This window comes from Seriola lalandi, unplaced genomic scaffold (genome assembly GCF_002814215.2).
Source record: "Seriola lalandi dorsalis isolate HSWRI2012SDOR001 ecotype SW California unplaced genomic scaffold, Sedor1 jcf7180002054939, whole genome shotgun sequence".
NCBI classification, from domain to species: Eukaryota; Metazoa; Chordata; class Actinopteri; order Carangiformes; family Carangidae; genus Seriola; species Seriola lalandi.
In genome coordinates, this window is record NW_019525659.1 from 1,636,054 (window position 1) to 1,653,750 (window position 17,697).

Genomic DNA, 17,697 nt, shown 5'->3' on the forward strand with positions numbered 1-17,697 from the left:
CACTGCCCATGCTTGGTTAGTAATGAGTGCAACACCGGACACTAACTGCTCCGGACTCACAGAGTGTAATCAGCCATGAGAGCAGAGAGACAACAGCAAAACATGAGCTGGATTAACACCTGCTGACACTGAAGAGGGAAACTGTACATGACAGAGAAAAAGAAAACAGAATGAAAAAGAAAGAATATGAAAAGAAAAACATGCACATTGTCGGACTGTTGAAAAGATTAAGAATAATCTTAAAGCTTTTAATTCTTAGACTGAGACTGGACTGTAAGTTGATTTGCATTTCTTCTCTTTCTCTTTCTTTTTTGCATTTCTTCTCTTTCTCTTTCTTTTTTGCATTTCTTCATTCCTTTTGGCACAAACAATAAAAATCAATTATTATTTTTGAACTGCCTTCACAGTATCTGAGCCTAAATCAAACAACACACACTTCCATTTACAGTAGACGTACACTTTTAAGACGTGTCTCCATTAAAGTGAAATAAAAGATGTTTTTTAAATTACACATCTGTTTTTGTGGATATGAGCAACGTGTAAAATGAAACAATAAAAAACTTTACAACACAAAAAAGTAAGTTAGGGTCAAATAGAAATAATAAAAACTCAGTTCATATGATATGTTATAGTAAAATATATTATCATATCGTATTGTAACATATTGTCTCGTAACATATTGTATCGTTACATCACATTATAACATCATATCGTAATGTATTATGTACATACAATATAATTTATCGTAACGTAACGTATCTTGACATATTGTATCTTAACATAATGTATCGTAATCTAACATCTCATATCATAAGGGTAACGTGTTGTAATGTATTGTAGTGTATCTTATCTTATCATAATATAACATATCATAACATATCTTGACATATAGTATCGTAACATAACATATCACATTGTGACATATTGTGCTGTAACGTATTGTAACATAACGTATCGTAACATAATGTATCATATTAAAATGTATCGTAACATTACATATCAGACCTGCTCAGCTTTGGGCAGAAATTGATCAATGATTAGTATGAAGAAGTTAATATCCACAACAGATATATTCATATGTATATGAACTCGCCTTGAGGCTCCAGTCTGATGTGTGCAGTTAGACCTGCTCCGAACTGCAGTCAGACCAAGAAAACAACAGGAGCTGAAGGGATTTAAAGGACACAATGGAAAACCTTTCAAACTATTTAAAACAACAATATCTGCCTTTCTCATGTTCAGGACAATTTGTTCTTGTTTATTGATTGCTTTGTCTGGATTGCAGTACATTTAGATGATGTACACAATATTCAGTTTTCAGCTGAAACCTGTCAGCATGTTGTATGTTTTATCATCATAGCGAACATTATTACAACATGTGATTCAGAATAAAATGAGTGCTGTATAATATTTATGCATGTAACCACAGCACACCTGGTTCAGTTGCAGGTGGGGACCTTTTTGCACATTGCACCTTCGCTCTCTGATCTCATCTGTTTGTCACTTAACTCTCAGACAGAAGCAAAAATGTATCTTAAAAAAACAATATCCTGGTTTTACAGTGACAATGTTTCAGTTCAGTTATGCAGTGAATCAAGTCTCTGTAGGTTACTTTACCATACAGAAATGAATAGAAACCAATGACTGATCCACAGGTAGAAAATTAAAATCAGTCACATCTGATGTGAGTGAAGTGTGTGTGTAAACATTGGTGTGGTCCATTTTCCCTGTGAACCCTCAGGATTTCATACAGTTTAAACAGTGAATAGTTCCTGTCTGTGTGTGTTAACATGGTTCAGGTGTAACACACTTCCTGCCCACAGTGACCTCATGACCCTTATCAGAACACCGGAGTCCTTACATGTCCAGAAACATGCAAGACTTGATGAATAAATTACCTTTATATTCACATCTACGCATTTATCTGAGGGCGTATTGGCTTAGGAAACCTAAATCCACTAGACGTCCTTGTGTGACCCAGTCAGCCGGTGTCAGTGTGTCGTCTCCACCGTGCTCAGTCCAGTGAATCCAGGCCAGGTTTTGGTCACTGGCTCATTAGTGTCTTCAGCAGCTTTAGTGGCTCCTTTGTAGCGTAGAGCTTAGCAGTCAGACATACATCACTTACCCTCTGAGAGACTTGTTACTCCTTTTACTCCCCCCCCCCCCCCCCCCCCACCCCGCCCTAAACACCAGCTGTGCCTGACACCCCCGCAGCCAACTGGACAGATCTGCACCCATGAACTTTGTGTCACCTACAGTAACTGGCACATGATGGGGATATTGTGTATTGTGCATTGTGCATATGGGCAAAGTTGTGTGAGTAACGTCCAGACTTTAACTGTAGACAGGAGCTCAGCCTGTCTGGGTTAAAAACTGCAGGGTGGTGTGTTGCTTCAGGCACAAGTGAGAAGATGAAACACAGAACAAGTTTAGTTCATTCAGAACCGTGGATCCATGATTGTGGATGTTTATCAGAAGCAAAAACACGGTCAATAATTACGAGATTACAGAATTATTTAACAGGAATACTTGCACACATTTGATTGGCCCGACTCAGTGTTTTGCTGGATGATGTTGTACTGTGTGGACGCTTCTACTGTGTTAACTGATGCAGGTCTAAAGCTGAGGGGGTAGTCTCAGACTTTTGGATCCCCTGTAAATCAAAAACAAAATGTTTTCATTTATACACATACTCTGCTCGTCTTAATCACTGTCGCAAAATGATGTTAACAGAAGAACATCAATTAAAACTAACATATAAGGGTCAATGGGTCAATGACGTGACGCCTACATTTTCTGTCCAAGTTCAATTTTTCATTTAAAAAAGGTTTAAAATAAAAAAAAAATTATATATATTAGATTAGATTAACCAAGTTCAGTATTAACTTCAGGGACATGGAGCATCAGCCTGTCATTAGTCGTTAATTAATTAATTTACTCAACAGTTTTGATGTATGATTTTTGAAAGGATAACTAACCATGTCAGTGATGATGAGATTATTTAAATCAATATTTTATATGTCAATATATCTTGCCCCGCACATAGCACTGGACTAACAGACTCAACAAAGAGATATAGAGTGTGTGATGAAGAAACCGTATGAAGAGGCAGGTTGGCCACTGAAACAGGCCAGTGTGCAGGATAAGCCTCAGCCCGACATGATCTGTCTCATGTAGACATGACACAACTGCAGACAGCACACAGCCCAACACTTTAATCCCTTTATCACTGTTTTATCACTGAAGAGTGACCTAATATACTGTAACTCAATACACACACCAACTCAAACTGACTCACAGCTGGGTTACACATTGCATTTCACCACATGTTCTTTTAGTATCCCTACATAATCTAATATAAATGCAAACTGTGCTAAAATACAGAGGGAAGAGACTACAGCAGCAGATCTGCTGTTCTGTCCTTGAGGTTCCTTCCTAATCAGTACCAGATAAAGATGGAGCCGTGAACCACACAAGGAGTGAGTAATAAAAATGACAGTTAATGTTGTTGTTAGTTAACACTATCTATTAGTCATCCATCTGAAAGACAGTAGTCATTGCATCTGTGTCATGATCTATGTAGCACAGATTTATCTACTTTTTGTTGTCAGCATTAGAAATAAGTTTCCTGTTTACCACGATGAGCTGATCAGGATGTGACACTCACAGCAGAGACATGACTTATGACTGTGTGAGCAAGGATGGGAAACACTTTCCTACACTGGCCTTCCTAACTGGCAGTACCACCTTAAATCTAATCACAGTTCAAACATGAATCATGCAGACTGTATAGATGTTGATCTGACTGCTATAGTGAACATTTTGACTCTATGGTCTGTGGCTTAATACTTTAGCACCTCAGGGCCTAAATTTAGATTTTGATCGTACAACTTTTTTGTAAGTGCTAATAGTTGAAAAATACAAAATACTTTTACCAAATATGATTGAAAGATTATTTTTGTACAAAAACGTGGGGTCAGTGTCTTGCCCAAAGACACTTGGACATGTGGCCTGGAGGAGCCTGGAGAGATCAAACCACCAAACTTCTAATTAGTGGATGACCCGCTCTACTTCCTAGGCCACAGCTGCCTATATATAAAGGGGCATGCCCAATCCACCATGTGTTAGGATCAGGCATTGTTATCCAGCTCTGCTCTGATTTGTTCAGTCTGAGGGCAATCTGAGTCTCAGTCATGTAGATCACAGTCACCTGTGTGATGAGCCTGTGTCTAAAGCCTGCTCTGTTTCGTGAGGGTGATTTGCCAGTGCCTGACGAAGATCCTTGAAAAGTCCTGGAGCTATTAGCATAGTGTGTGGATCTTTTTTCTTACTTTTGACTTTAGTTTAATCATTTTGATCCAGCTCCTGTGAAAGTGCTTTTGGATGTGCATGCTTTACACCCTATTTGTCCTATGGCCTGTAACACATATGAAATATAATAATGTAAACCACCTGTTCTGCAGTAGGACTTTATGTCAACATCTAGTGGTAAGATCCTCATTTGCAAAATAAATGGATTTAACAGCAGTGTTAACAGCACATTTTTGCCCAGAGCCCACAAGCAGATTAATCTGACCATTGTATATAGGGGTTCATATTAATGTCAGTGTTAAGGAGAGAACTGTCAGTCATCTATTGTAAAGTGCAGCTTATTGGAATGACTTCCAAACAAATGCCTATTGAGGCCCAGTGAGAAAGAGAAAATGGTTGAGATGGCTGTGCCAGGTTGTAGTTCCATGACTTGGCAGACATAAAGAGTTGTTAGGAGGGTGCCAGAGAAGTTACCCGCTTCACTAGAACTCCAGTATTAGGGATTAGATTTGGACACAAGCCCAGAAATGTGAATTCTTGGGGAAACAAAAGACCTGACCTGAGTCTCTGCATCATACATGCTTCAGGAGTTGAAGAGAAAACAAGGCAGTGGATACGATGAACTATTTGATAAACTATGCTTTTAGTTTTATTCAGTCTAAATTGTATGGTTAAGTTTACACTGCAGGAAATACTACCCTTCCCATACAGAAATGTAACATATGACATGCATTGCCCTTTATCAAGACTGATGTTGCCATAGATTATCACATACTGTATATACATCCCCTGGATATATGAAGATATAATAATACCCATACCCATAGTAAAGTTTTATATGTACATTCATTTAAATTATTTATATGATGAATTTGTATATGGTATAACATGTTGTGACCATATATGTGAACTAATGTATATTTAATTTATATATGCAAGTTCATTAAAACTACATACATATAAAAATTCTACTTATCTTATATATGTAGCTGTTATTAATTTCTCAATCATTTTAATCATGTCTATAAATTGTCACAGACTCATGGAACCCACTGTATATATCTATATATATTGATGGGCTTTGGGATGGGCACATATTTATGTAACATATGTGTACAATATAAGCATACATACATATACATACATATTTGTATGGGCTAAACATATATGTCAATATATGAAATTGTTCCAATTTCTAATAGGTTTCATATATCATTTTTACATGTTCTTTTATTTTATTTGTGCATATGTCTTATATATGGGACTAATGAAAACTCACTATCAAGCTGCATTGTGGGAAGTGTAGGATCAAGTGTTTCAGGGAAAGAAGAATCAAAACTATGTGTAAGAAATCATATCAAATTCGTTATGTGTTTGCCCTCTGGTGGTAATTATTCCTCAGCGCATTTCAGCAAGCTGCTGTACCTGACCCCTTATTATCTCGCGTGGTTTAATAAGCGCGCTACTGTCAGAGAGAAAGTCGTCCTTGCATTGAATACAGAGTTTGAAATTGTGGCTCCACCGAACCTCACGATAACCCACTACCAAATATCTGACACCGCCGCTGTGCAGACATAACGGAACCACTGACAGCCAGACATAAGTAGCCCAGCCCGAGTAATATATTTCACACCGTCCCACATTGTGCGCGACACCGGAAGCTACTTTACCTGTGAAGTTTGACATTTGATTACCGCAGTGTTGCCTCACAGGCAAATTAAGACTTGTGAAGAGAAAAATGCCAAGCAAAAAATGAATTAATGTGTATGGGTGGCGGTATGATACTTGACTTCCTTCTATAAACGCGCTCAATTCACACATGTTGTTTCCGGGGCAGAGTTAGCAAACGCTCCTACGACGCCTCCTGTAAGACAGAGCAAAGGGTGAAACAGAAACACCACACCAGGATAGCGTTTCCATTATCTTTTGGTTTTCAAGCTGTCAGATCCTGCTATCATTGTATCCCACCACCTAGCCTAAAAACTCTCTTCTTGGGAAATGTATAGAACACTATTCCATTACAGACATTATGTAGTTCGCAATTAACAGAATCAAGTCCTCTCATCATGGTGGTTAGCTAACGTTAGCTACGGAGCTAGGTTACTTGGACAATCCTTTCAACTTGCTTGCTGACAGGTTAGCTTACGACAGCTAACTTCGATATGTGAACTCACTAAGCCAAGGAAAGTGGCGATAAAGGAACTCCCTGCAACTCCCAGGTTGGTGGACATTTTGAGTTAATATTTTAAAATGTAATTTTATTTACTAGCAGATGCTGTTCATTCATTTTTTGGGAGGGATGTTACCAGTCGTAGCTAACTTGCTATTAAATTGTAGTAGTGTTACTTGGCTAACGTTAGCTGCAAAAGTTGCTAACTAGCCAAGTAGCTAATTTAGACATGTATGCATAAGCAGATACAGTTGCTCGTAAAGTTGATTACCTCTGAATTAGTTATGTTATTAAATGAAACATGTACCAGATACATAAATGGATTACATGAGACGCCAGCATTGTTTTTATAGCCCATCCATAGCTAAGTGAGCTGTCTGAAGCCTGCTGCTAAAGCCTTCAGCTGTTTTTGTTTTTATTTTACAGTCACAACTTACTGACAGCATTTAAATTGTACAAATACAAATGTGTGTCCGCAGTTTAATTTACATATCAGCTGGGTGACATTGTTGGCTCAGGAATATAATATGTTCTCCAACTAAGTAACTAACTGAAATACTGACTCATGGATTTTGAACTACACATTGTTGACAGTTTATCACAGCTAAAACCATATGCCGCTGTGTCTGCTACTATCCAACAAAACTTCAAAAATATTCTTTCCAGCCACATTTATGGATTCTGAAGCTACTACAAATTGGTATAGTCGTTAATTTGATAACTCATATATCACCATACATCATCTTAAAGTTTACAATGTATGAGACGACACAGAAGACAACATCTGTTACCAGCGAATGTTTGAACATTTTATTGATTTAATTGAGTGAAATAACTATAATAATAATAATAGTCTGAATAATTACTGAAATATATTTTCAAAAATGATCATTTATCAATTTTCAAAATCAGCAAATCTCCCAACAATATTCTGTGTAACTTTCATTTTTGCATGAGATGCTGTTGTTGTTTTTTGTTGTCATTCAAAGTGGTTCAAGCGATTTCAGATATCTGATACTAATTAATACTGATGGAACAGGAACTTATTAATCTATAGTAATATAGCAAGATCTTCACTGATGTAGTTGACATTTGGTAATATTTTGTATCTATATCATGTTGTTTTATGTCATAAAATTCACAGCAAAACAACCCATAGTTATTAAACATTAAAATTTACACCTCACACTCCATTATTTGTTTCATCTAATTCAGAATTGATTATTAATTGATTGATCAATAAACAGTAAATAAATCAATAACAAATTTGATTACAGTAAAACTGTAATACATTTGCTATAACTCTGGTTGGGTATTGATCTTAGATACTTTTATGGGCTGAACGAATTGGATTGATTCTATCAAGGATGGAAAAATACTTTCTCATTCAATACCAAATGTTGATACCTTAGGAGTAAATGAGTAAATCTCATTATCCAATCAGCATGCAGCATGCTTGGACCAAGATCTAATAATGATGGTGATGGGCTGTTTATTTATACAAACATGTCTGAGAGAGTGAAGAGACCGAGCTTCAAAATTAAACTGAAGTAAAACTAAAATGTGTACTATAATGCGTGTTGTGATTTTCTTTTTGTTACAAGGGATTTGATCAAATTGATATTGGAAAAATGTATCGTTAAGAATCGGTATCAAAGTCAAGGTGTCTGTATCAGTACTGATATCTACAATTTTTGAACGATACCGAGGAAATTGAATATCTCTGGGTTTGAAGACAACACTTTAGGATAATTTTTATTCCATATATAATATTTATCAGATTCCTACTCTGGCTGCTGGAGATACTCATGTCGTCTTGTGTAACGTTCATAATGAGCTGAATTAAGAGCTGTCATTGTTCCTGCAGGTGTTGCAGGTTGCTCTCATGTGCCCATGGAGAAGGCAGCCTTTGAGGGGTGGCTGGAGACAGTCTCTGCCACTTTCCTTACTCTAAATGACCAGCAGCGCAACCATTCTCTGGACCACCTCATATCTTTAAGTGGTGCTGTCCAGCTCCGTCATCTGTCTAATGGGCTGGAGACGCTGCTCAAGCGTGACTTCCTGCGCCTCCTTCCTCTGGAGCTGGCCTTCTACCTGCTGCGCTGGCTGGACCCTCAGACCCTGCTCACCTGCTGCCTGGTCTGCAAGCAGTGGAATAAGGTAAATATCATGCTCCCTGATGTCTGGTAGTGTTAACGGGGTGCTTTTCATTTCCCTTAAATGTCTCCTTCCCATGAAACACACAAGGAAAACATTTATGAGATGTTCCTCCCTCACAGGCATCATCTGAAGCAACATCACTTCTTGATTAAGGTGGCCCAGCTCAATCACCTGGCAGTTCACTTAAAGTGTTCTGCGTTGATATTTAGCTCGTAATGTATCCAGGTATGGACTCGTATGTCCCACATGTAGAAATAACTGAACATTGTAAGGAAAATGGAAACAAAAATCGGGATACTTTCAACTACATGTATGGTAACTGAATTCGTATATGCATCATATATGACTGAATGTAAATGACATGTATGTTTATTTCTAAAACAGGCAGCAACAACAAGTTAGAATATTGTAAATAAAGTCTAGACTCTCCATAATGACCCAGGATGCAGGTTATAAAGAATTTAAAAAGAAACATGTCCATGAATGATGAGAAACAAAGAGAACATGAAAGTAATGCCATGCTTTATTTGTCAATCTGGACTGCAGTTAACACAGGTGTGCTACTTGTTTGTATGAATTGTAAAAGTAAAAATTTAGAATACAGCCAATAGACCATTTCAATCTAGTAGATATTTTACACAGAGGATGGTCATTACATTTAATCACGGAGCATAGACAGTTATTGTGTGGTGTTCTTTGACCTTCACTGCTCATGAACTCAGTTTTCATTGATGCTGCTGCACAAATGACTTTTTACTCACACCGACTGTGTCGGTGCAAATAAAATTTCTGTCTTTGCTTGCAAGGTATTCTGGGTAATTTCAAGTCACTTTTTTTTTTATGTTGAGAGAAATATACCAATAGCACATAGGATCAAAAGCTAGCACCAGATGTCATCATGATTTCGATCTAAATTTTAGATAAAATAAATTGAAAAGAGACAAGAAGGTACCAAAAATAGTGTGCTCTAGTGTACACTAGTTTCAAACGTTGCAGTTACAGGATGTTTTAATTGCTCCAAATTGGCATGAAATGTATTTATTTACAACAACAAAAAAGATTGATCACTGGTTAAATGAAGAGAACTTACTGACATGATAGTTTCATTGACAAAACAATGCTTAGAAACTTGTAAGTACTGTGCAGCAGCTTTACTGAAAGTGCCTCCATGTCTGTCTCCTCGCAGGTGATAAACTCGTGCACAGAGGTGTGGCAGGGAGTGTGTCGGGAGCTGGGCTGGAGGATTGATGAGTCCATTCAGGATGCATCACACTGGAAGGGGGTCTACCTGAAGGCTAAACTGCGCATGATGCAGCTGAAGGACCAGGAGGCGTTTGAGACATCGTCCCTCATCGGCCATAGCGCTCGAGTATACGCCCTCTACTATAAGGACGGCCTCCTCTGCACAGGTACATTGTCGCTCTGGTTTATTTTCAATGTGGGAAAGAATCAGAGTTAGAATCAGCCTCGAGTTACACACAGTACCATGGGGTCCAAAACTCTGAGACCACTTTCCACTGTAGAAGTGTTGAAAATGTTCTCATCTCTGACCACAGGGTGGGATCCATCTTATTTTCTCTGTGACAGTTTAAATGTCAGTGTAGCTGCTGTCATGAACCTGTGCAGCTTGGTAATAACTGCTGGTTAGTAAATGCTTGATGGTGTTTATGAGCTGATCTGAACTGAACTGCATCAAACCCTGTTGAAAGCTGAACAGAGGTTTGAACGAGACTGTTCCACTTCTCTCTCTCTCTCTCTCTCTCTCTCTCTCATAACATATAGTCAAAGTCAGTGACAAATGAAATGCATAATTTGTCTGGCTGCTTAAAGACAGCGGAGTGGGGAACGGAGACCAGGGTGATGTGATGTGAATGTGTAGAATGTGGTGCAGCCGGATGCTATGGATATTGGAGAGCAGGCATTATTTGGAGCTTTGTCAGATTGCACGGTATGTGTTAATTTTCTGTCCGCTGTTGCAACATAATCTATGGAAGCTCAGTGTATTTGAAATTGTTGCCCGCTCAACACTTGCTGTGACATCAAGTGAGCTGTGGACCTGCTGCTGATGATTACGTCCTTTTATGATTACGACATTTTAGAAAAATAAACTTTTGCTGGGGCTCCACACACATGGTTCACCTACACTAGGGTTGAGTTGTCATATCCATAGTCAGAGTGTCCTATCGTTACCGAATGAGAGAGAGAGGAAAGCGCATGTTGAATTTTGCTCATTACTCTCTCGCTCTTTCTGGGATACCCTGAGTGATGACAGTAGTAATGCGTTTTATGGCTGTGCTAAAATTAAACAAAGTTGTCATCACAAACAAAGCATTAATTATGTAAGTTTAATAATGAGAGCGTTCACACTAATCAGCAGGACGAAGTGTGTAGAAACAGCTGTTTGTCAGCGCTCTCTCTTTCTCTTGTCGACTGTCCCTTCTCTTCCCTGTTAGAACCCAAAGTTCTTTTTACAACAGCAACTTAGAAACACAACTAAGTGACACGGTCTGTCAATCAATCCCAGCACGGCACCTACACACAGCAAACAGTGCTTCAATGACAATCACCTGCTCAAACTATGGCAGGGCAAATAAAATGTAATATTAATTTATTACTACAAATAATTACATCAATAAAAATTTACTACATTGATGAGAAAACAAGCCAAATATTGTCTTAATATTGGAAAAGGCGTGAGCTATCGGTGATCACTCTCACAGAGTTCATCGTCCACTGGCACAACTCTAACCTACACCCTTCAATTTATTTATGCTTTCACTTATTTTGACCAGTTGACTGTTGGGGAGTACACACCATCATCTCCCGGATTTGTTATCTTTCTCGTAGCAGATATTTTGACAGAAATGTCTGCTGGGGAAACACTTGAGAGTGGCTGCATTCCATTTAGGTGTGTCGGTTTCAGGGCCTTGATATTGTGCATGGTAGCTCATTTGAATGTCTTATACAGTTTTTCCACCAAAATTAGCAGGTATATGCAGGTTTTTTAAACACGGGTAAAGCAGCTAATAACAAGCCGTATTGTCCCCTTTTCCACTGCCGGTCCTGTTTGCCCTTCAGTTCAGACCGAGGACACGAGCAACTGCAAGGAGCGATGTCATCACATGCAGTTACAGAGCACACACACAGACGTCCTATGTAGGGATCGAAAATTAGTGAGTTCACTCTGGTGTTGTGTTTACATAAATGCTGATCAGAGCAGGAGCCAATAAACACCCGCGTGTACTGCAGAGTCATGTGACCCAGGTGTGAATGCTGATTGTTGTTGTTTTATGTTAAAAATGGCTCTTAACATTTCTTAATAACTGTAACCTTTCCACATTGAAATTGAAGCCATTATAACTCTGTGTTCAGCAGTGTTTATTAATCTGTACTACACACTGACTGCATACAGTATCCATATCTGTGTACTATATGTTTCTGCAGTCAGTACAAAAACAAATCAATACACTTAACAGCTTCATAGTCTTACTTATTTGTTGATCTCATCACCTCAACAGTATCACACCTGTACTGACACATGGATACACGTCCTTTACCTAAACTCAGTTTGTCACTGTGTCAGTCTGGAGCAGGTGTGACAGTCGGAGTTTACAGCAACAACATGGACGTCTTCTCTTTCCCCAGGATCTGACGACCTCTCTGCCAAACTGTGGGACGTGCGCACGGGGCAGTGCATCTACGGGATCCAGACGCACACCTGCGCCACGGTGAAATTCGATGAACAGAAGTTGGTGACTGGGTCCTTCGACAACACTATTGCATGCTGGGAGTGGAGCACAGGGGCTAAAATCCAACAGTTCCGCGGCCACACAGGAGCAGGTGGGTTTTTGTGAAGATGTCTGCTCTGGGTTCATTTGTGTTGCACATTTCATTCAGGGACATACAGTGTTTAAATATGATGAAATGAAGCCTGTTGGGACTATTCCTGCAGCTTGGGCCATAAACTCTACAAACTCTGCTTTTAATGGGTATAAATATAACAACATCCATTTCCCAATATATAAAAACTACATGAATTCATTTGATTTTCTGACCTTTTAATGATATTTGCAGCTGGTTTTAAAAAGACAAACGTTTTGTGTGTGATCAGTCTTCAGCGTGGACTACAATGATGAGCTGGACGTCTTGGTCAGCGGCTCTGCAGACTTCTCTGTGAAGGTCTGGGCTCTGTCTGCTGGTGCTTGCCTCAACACTCTTACTGGGCACACTGAGTGGGTCACCAAGGTCAGCTCGCTTTACCTGTTTTCATGGTTTTAGCCTTCAAATGCTCGATGTCTGTTAAAATTTGCATCAGGTGTTGTTATCTCCTGTACAGGTCATGCTGCAGAAAAGTGAAGTGGAGTCTATGATGCACAGTCCTGGTGACCACATCCTCCTAAGTGCTGATAAGTATGAGATTAAGGTAATGCAGTTTTCATTTTTATTCTCACCTATGAGCTGCTGTACGTGAAGGATCCAGAGGATGGAACAAACACTGTGTTTCTCCTGCAGGTTTGGCCTTTAGGGAGAGAAATCAACTGTAAGTGTCTGAAGACCCTGTCGGTGTCGGAGGATCGCAGCATCAGCCTCCAGCCTCGCCTGCAGTTTGACGGACGCTACATCGTCTGCAGCTCTGACCTCGGAGTTTATCAGTGGGACTTCGCCAGTTTCAAGATTCTCAGGTAAAATTTATACGTGACGACGTGTATTTGTCTCTTTGTGATGAAGTAATGAATCCTATTGTGTAGTGTGTGTGCATTACTTAGGCAAAATGTCAGTTTATTTTTTGTGGCAGCAGATGTCACAAAGTATTAAACAGCACTAGTTAGATAAAAGACACTAAAACAGAACAGAAGGACAAAACAACAGACACGATAGAAAAATGTGTCCATGTCCCAGTCTTCACAAGTCAGGGAAAAAGAACAAGCGATTCTGCTCCTCTGCTCTGTCTTAATCACAGGTAGAGCTGATCTTTATAATAACCTTGTGAAGAACCCCCCACCCCCCACTCACTGAGCAGCTCAGAGGCTGCCGGCAGCTACCCAACACTTTTAAGGTGGAATGTTTTCTTGAGTGTTACTTGATGTGTGATTGATGCTTGGAAATCAATCAAAATGTCAATATGACAATTTGGACCATTTCATTTGTTTTTATTAGTTCTCTACATAACAACCACTTTAGTGATGATCGGATCTTCAAGCTCCTTAAAATGAAGATAAATATCAACAGGATTATTTGAACTGTAGATATTTTACTTCATCAGGAGAATAAAAGTAGCGGAGCGTCTTTCCGGTGGCTGCGGCAGCTCTACGCCTGTGGTTCCACCACAGTGTTGCATGCGGTACAAAATTATTTAACCCGCTTTGGTGCAAAACATCTGGGAATTGCTTTACACGGCCTTTAACAGTCATTTTTGTTGGTAAATGTGAGACGTTCATGTCACACACGTCTGCGGCTTCACAACATGTTTCATAATCAGAAACAAGGAAGTGAGTTTGGTGACGTAAATCTAGGTTTTGCGCAGGGACTGGTGTGATTGGTTCAGCTATTTGATCAGATATTTGATCGAATTTGTGGAAAAGTTGTTTTGATTGGACAAAAATGCAAGGTTCCACAGATTTCATGGGGATTGGTTGAATTTGCGTTAATTATTCCGATTGCGACATCGCAACATTCTGGAACATAGTCTTTCACATCAGAGTTTAACGACAGCAAATTCACTTTTTTAAGATTAGTAAAGTGTATATAATTCTTTTTTATGAGTTCCATTACAATAGTAGTTCTTTGTCTTACTTACTTACTTAATAATGCCCTGTTAGAAATCACTGGACTCCACATCCCTTTAGTGGAAGGCAGTGTCACAGTCACTTTTAGATTCGTCCTGATAGACAGAGACAGTGGAAGTCCAGCTGTTGTGCTGAGTCCCATGTACCTCAGGACTCAGACGTGTTGACCATGTTCCAGTAACAAGTCAGAAGCTTGTTATTGTTGTTGTGTGCTTGTTGTTGATATTGTTAGCAATACCAGTTGTTAACAAAGCATTACGTTTTAACACTGTAGCAACATGTCCAAAGAGGAAAAGATGATCAACTGTTTTCCACTGTTGCAATGTAAAACAATGCAAATGCAAACAAAAACCTTAAAAGTGAGTTTTCTTCATGTTTCATCACAGGAACTTTGTACAAGAGAAGTGTGTTATATTATTTAAGAATATGATCAGACTCTATGTTCTGCTGTTCCCAGGGTGATAAAAACACAGGACCCAGCCAACCTGTCCCTGCTCAGCTACGGCGAGGTGTTTGCGCTCCTTTTTGACAACCACTTCCTGTATGTGATGGACCTGAGGACAGAGGCCATCTCGGGCCGCTGGCCTCTACCCGCTTACAGGAAATCCAAACGAGGATCCAGCTTCCTGGCCGGCGTAACCTCCTGGCTCAATGGGCTGGACGGGGGAAATGACTCTGGACTGGTTTTTGCCACCAGCATGCCCGACCATAGCATTCACCTAGTACTGTGGAAGGAGAACGGGTAGACGCCAGCAAGGACTCCAAACAACAGACTGCGAGGATCTGAGCCACCGTCACGTGTGCTCTGGAGTATATGAACCTGAACAGCCAAGATAGATCATGCATGGACCAAAGCATTTTATTTTTATCTGTTTCTTCCTCAGAACAGAGTCCTCCTCTGGACACACATGAACAATCACAGATGGACGTGGAAACTGAGACAGATGAGGAAACTGTTACTGATGTGCTTCATCCTGGTCTCTGCAGAAACCTTAAAACCTCTGGTCTCCTGATCCTGGACACAGACAGCCAGAAACCTGAGATGTGTCAGCAACAACAAAACAAACACAACCACACAAAGTCTCCTGTATAAGACTTAAACATGGAAGTGAACGTTTTTGGCAAATTTGCTCTTTGATCAGTTTATAAATGTGCAGTGAGAATATTTGTAGCCAAACTTAAATCCAGTGCAGTCATTGGGTGCCAACTTTGGCCGCTAACCTTTTCTTACCAGGATGAGACTGAATGTCAGACGTGCTGTAACCGGAGCACGCCTGACGCCATGCTGGTCACTGAGCTGATTTGCAGAAACATTGTTTTCGTAGTAGAAAAGCAGGGTTGCCTTAAACACAGCGCTGTAAATAATGGAGAACATCTTCTTTGATGTGAAGGGAGATGTTCCCCAGGGTTTTTACAGACCATCCCAGAGGAAGCTGTATCCTGAAGCGTACGTTAAAAAGTGGTGTGGTACATTGTTGTGTACCATGTAAAACATTGTGAGGTTTCATGTGATTCCACTAAGGTTGTCTGGTTTAAATGTCGGCTTGAGAAATGTGATGTGCCTTTTCAGTTTGTTTGATGTTGCAGACAAGAATTCCTCGATGACTCCGGCGCGTTGCAGCGAGGCGACGACTGTATTGTTGTAAATCTGACTTTTATGTTGAATTTTCCATATTTACTGTGCTCTAACAGTCTGAGATGTCTGTAATTTTATAGCTATCTACCTGACTTGACTTGCTCAGTGAAATTGCTTTTATGAATCATTGACTGTGTTGAACATCAGGTTTATTTTTCTAAAGGCCTCAATGCATTGCACAGCAGAGGAAGTGACTCCACATGTAGTTGGTTCTGTGCAAAATGACTATTTTACACTTAAGAAGAGAATCTGAACAGATGATTTTCCCGCTGTCGCCTCATTCTGTGCATCAGTTTAACATCATGTCTGCAAAACTCAAACTTTAACCCACTGATGTCTGCCTTTACTTTGACGGGCCACAGGTCACAAAAGATCAAACTGTATTCATATGCACCAAACCTCATTTATGACACATAAGTTTTTCTTGTATTCAGACTGTAACGTGTTTCACACACGGATAATTGTACCCAGCAGATGTACAGACTGTTCTTAGTTTAGGTTTTTCAAATCTAATTAAAACAACACCAAAATACTGTATCCTGAACTGTTGTCTGACCACTGCACCACAGTTTGCCCCCCCAGCAGCTCTCAGCTAAAAACAGTAACATCATTTGTATATAAAGTGATAAAAAATGAAAAATGTGGCACATACAAGTTTTTGTTGATGAGTCTCTTCATAGTAACTGCCATTACTTCCAAGCACTGTATAGTGTTATTTCACAAAGGCTCTTTGGTCACCTGCACCCACCTACAGTCTGCTTCAATACTACAGTCTTTCAAATAAATCAAAGTAGCAAATGCACCTTTGTTGTGTCTGTATTTGGTCAATCCAGCATCCCTCTGCTCGTGGTTGAATGTAAACAACAATGGCGACGATGTGTGAGAACTCCCTCGGTACATAGTACGGTCTGAGACCAACTGCCAACAGTTCAATATCCCGACAGCAGATCTTGTCGCCCTTATCTAAACCGACATTGGGGATAATGGACTTCACGGTGCTCGGTAGCAGAAACTCTCTACTTACGTTTTTGATGATGATGATAAAGATAAAAATAATAAAAATGAATTGTTTCTGATTTAGGCCTCATTTACATCAAGGAGCATCTTCCTGACCATGACGAGCCTCTGCTGAAGCTTACTGACAACACGCACAGGAAACAACCAAACAACTGGATGCATACCTGCCATGTACAGCTGGTATACATATATACACAGATATTGACATCTTACCCAGCTGTTTCCAATCTGTTGCTCAAGCTAAACACAGCCCTGCCTGCAAAAGGCTTTTCAGTGCAGCTCGACTGACTTCAGTCCTTAAACTTAGAAAATCAGCTTCTACTGAAGGTGAACAAGGACTTTGAGTAGTCTCATCAGACTGAGAATCTGTCTACTAGAGCTGTGAAGTCTAGGCAATTCCACACACATGTACAAACACATACACATGCACACAACTCACACACCAGTTGTCAGCACACTGCCATGCTATTCTGTGGGGCTGCGGCGTGTTACATATAAAAAAGAAATATGATCATGACAGTGGCTGTCATTTTATATTCATGTCCATTTCTATAGGGCAGTGCTATCGGGGGTGCCATCATGTATGTGTATTGCAAGAGTCATACTTGGTTGTGGTC

General features: G+C 39.7%; 1 protein-coding gene across 2 annotated transcripts; it reads left to right on the forward strand.

Annotated features, from left to right (window-relative positions):
- The first annotated feature begins 6,194 nt into the window (after positions 1 to 6,194).
- fbxw2 (F-box and WD repeat domain containing 2) lies at positions 6,195 to 16,865 on the forward strand. 2 transcript variants are annotated; one of them, XM_023397909.2, is made up of 8 exons: positions 6,195 to 6,530; positions 8,349 to 8,641; positions 9,828 to 10,050; positions 12,287 to 12,481; positions 12,753 to 12,886; positions 12,957 to 13,064; positions 13,154 to 13,323; positions 14,885 to 16,865. In XM_023397909.2, exons 2-8 carry the CDS (start codon positions 8,375 to 8,377, stop codon positions 15,171 to 15,173), a joined length of 1,386 nt encoding a protein of 461 aa, XP_023253677.1. In that variant the 5' UTR covers positions 6,195 to 6,530; positions 8,349 to 8,374; the 3' UTR covers positions 15,174 to 16,865. The 2 variants fall into 2 exon arrangements, with proteins under 2 accessions (XP_023253677.1, XP_023253678.1); XM_023397910.2 differs by having other exon boundaries at positions 6,197 to 6,530; positions 12,978 to 13,064.
- Positions 16,866 to 17,697: the final 832 nt, after the last annotated feature.

What these genes read in the sequence shown, in the direction of transcription:
- fbxw2 (XM_023397909.2), top strand. Translation starts at nt 8,375, where the DNA reads ATGGAGAAGGCAGCCTTTGAGGGGTGGCTGGAGACAGTCTCTGCCACT. An exon ending in GGACGGCCTCCTCTGCACAG is followed by an intron (nt 10,051 to 12,286) that starts GTACATTGTCGC and finishes CTCTTTCCCCAG; the next exon opens with GATCTGACGACCTCTCTGCC. An exon ending in ACACTGAGTGGGTCACCAAG is followed by an intron (nt 12,887 to 12,956) that starts GTCAGCTCGCTT and finishes AATTTGCATCAG; the next exon opens with GTGTTGTTATCTCCTGTACA.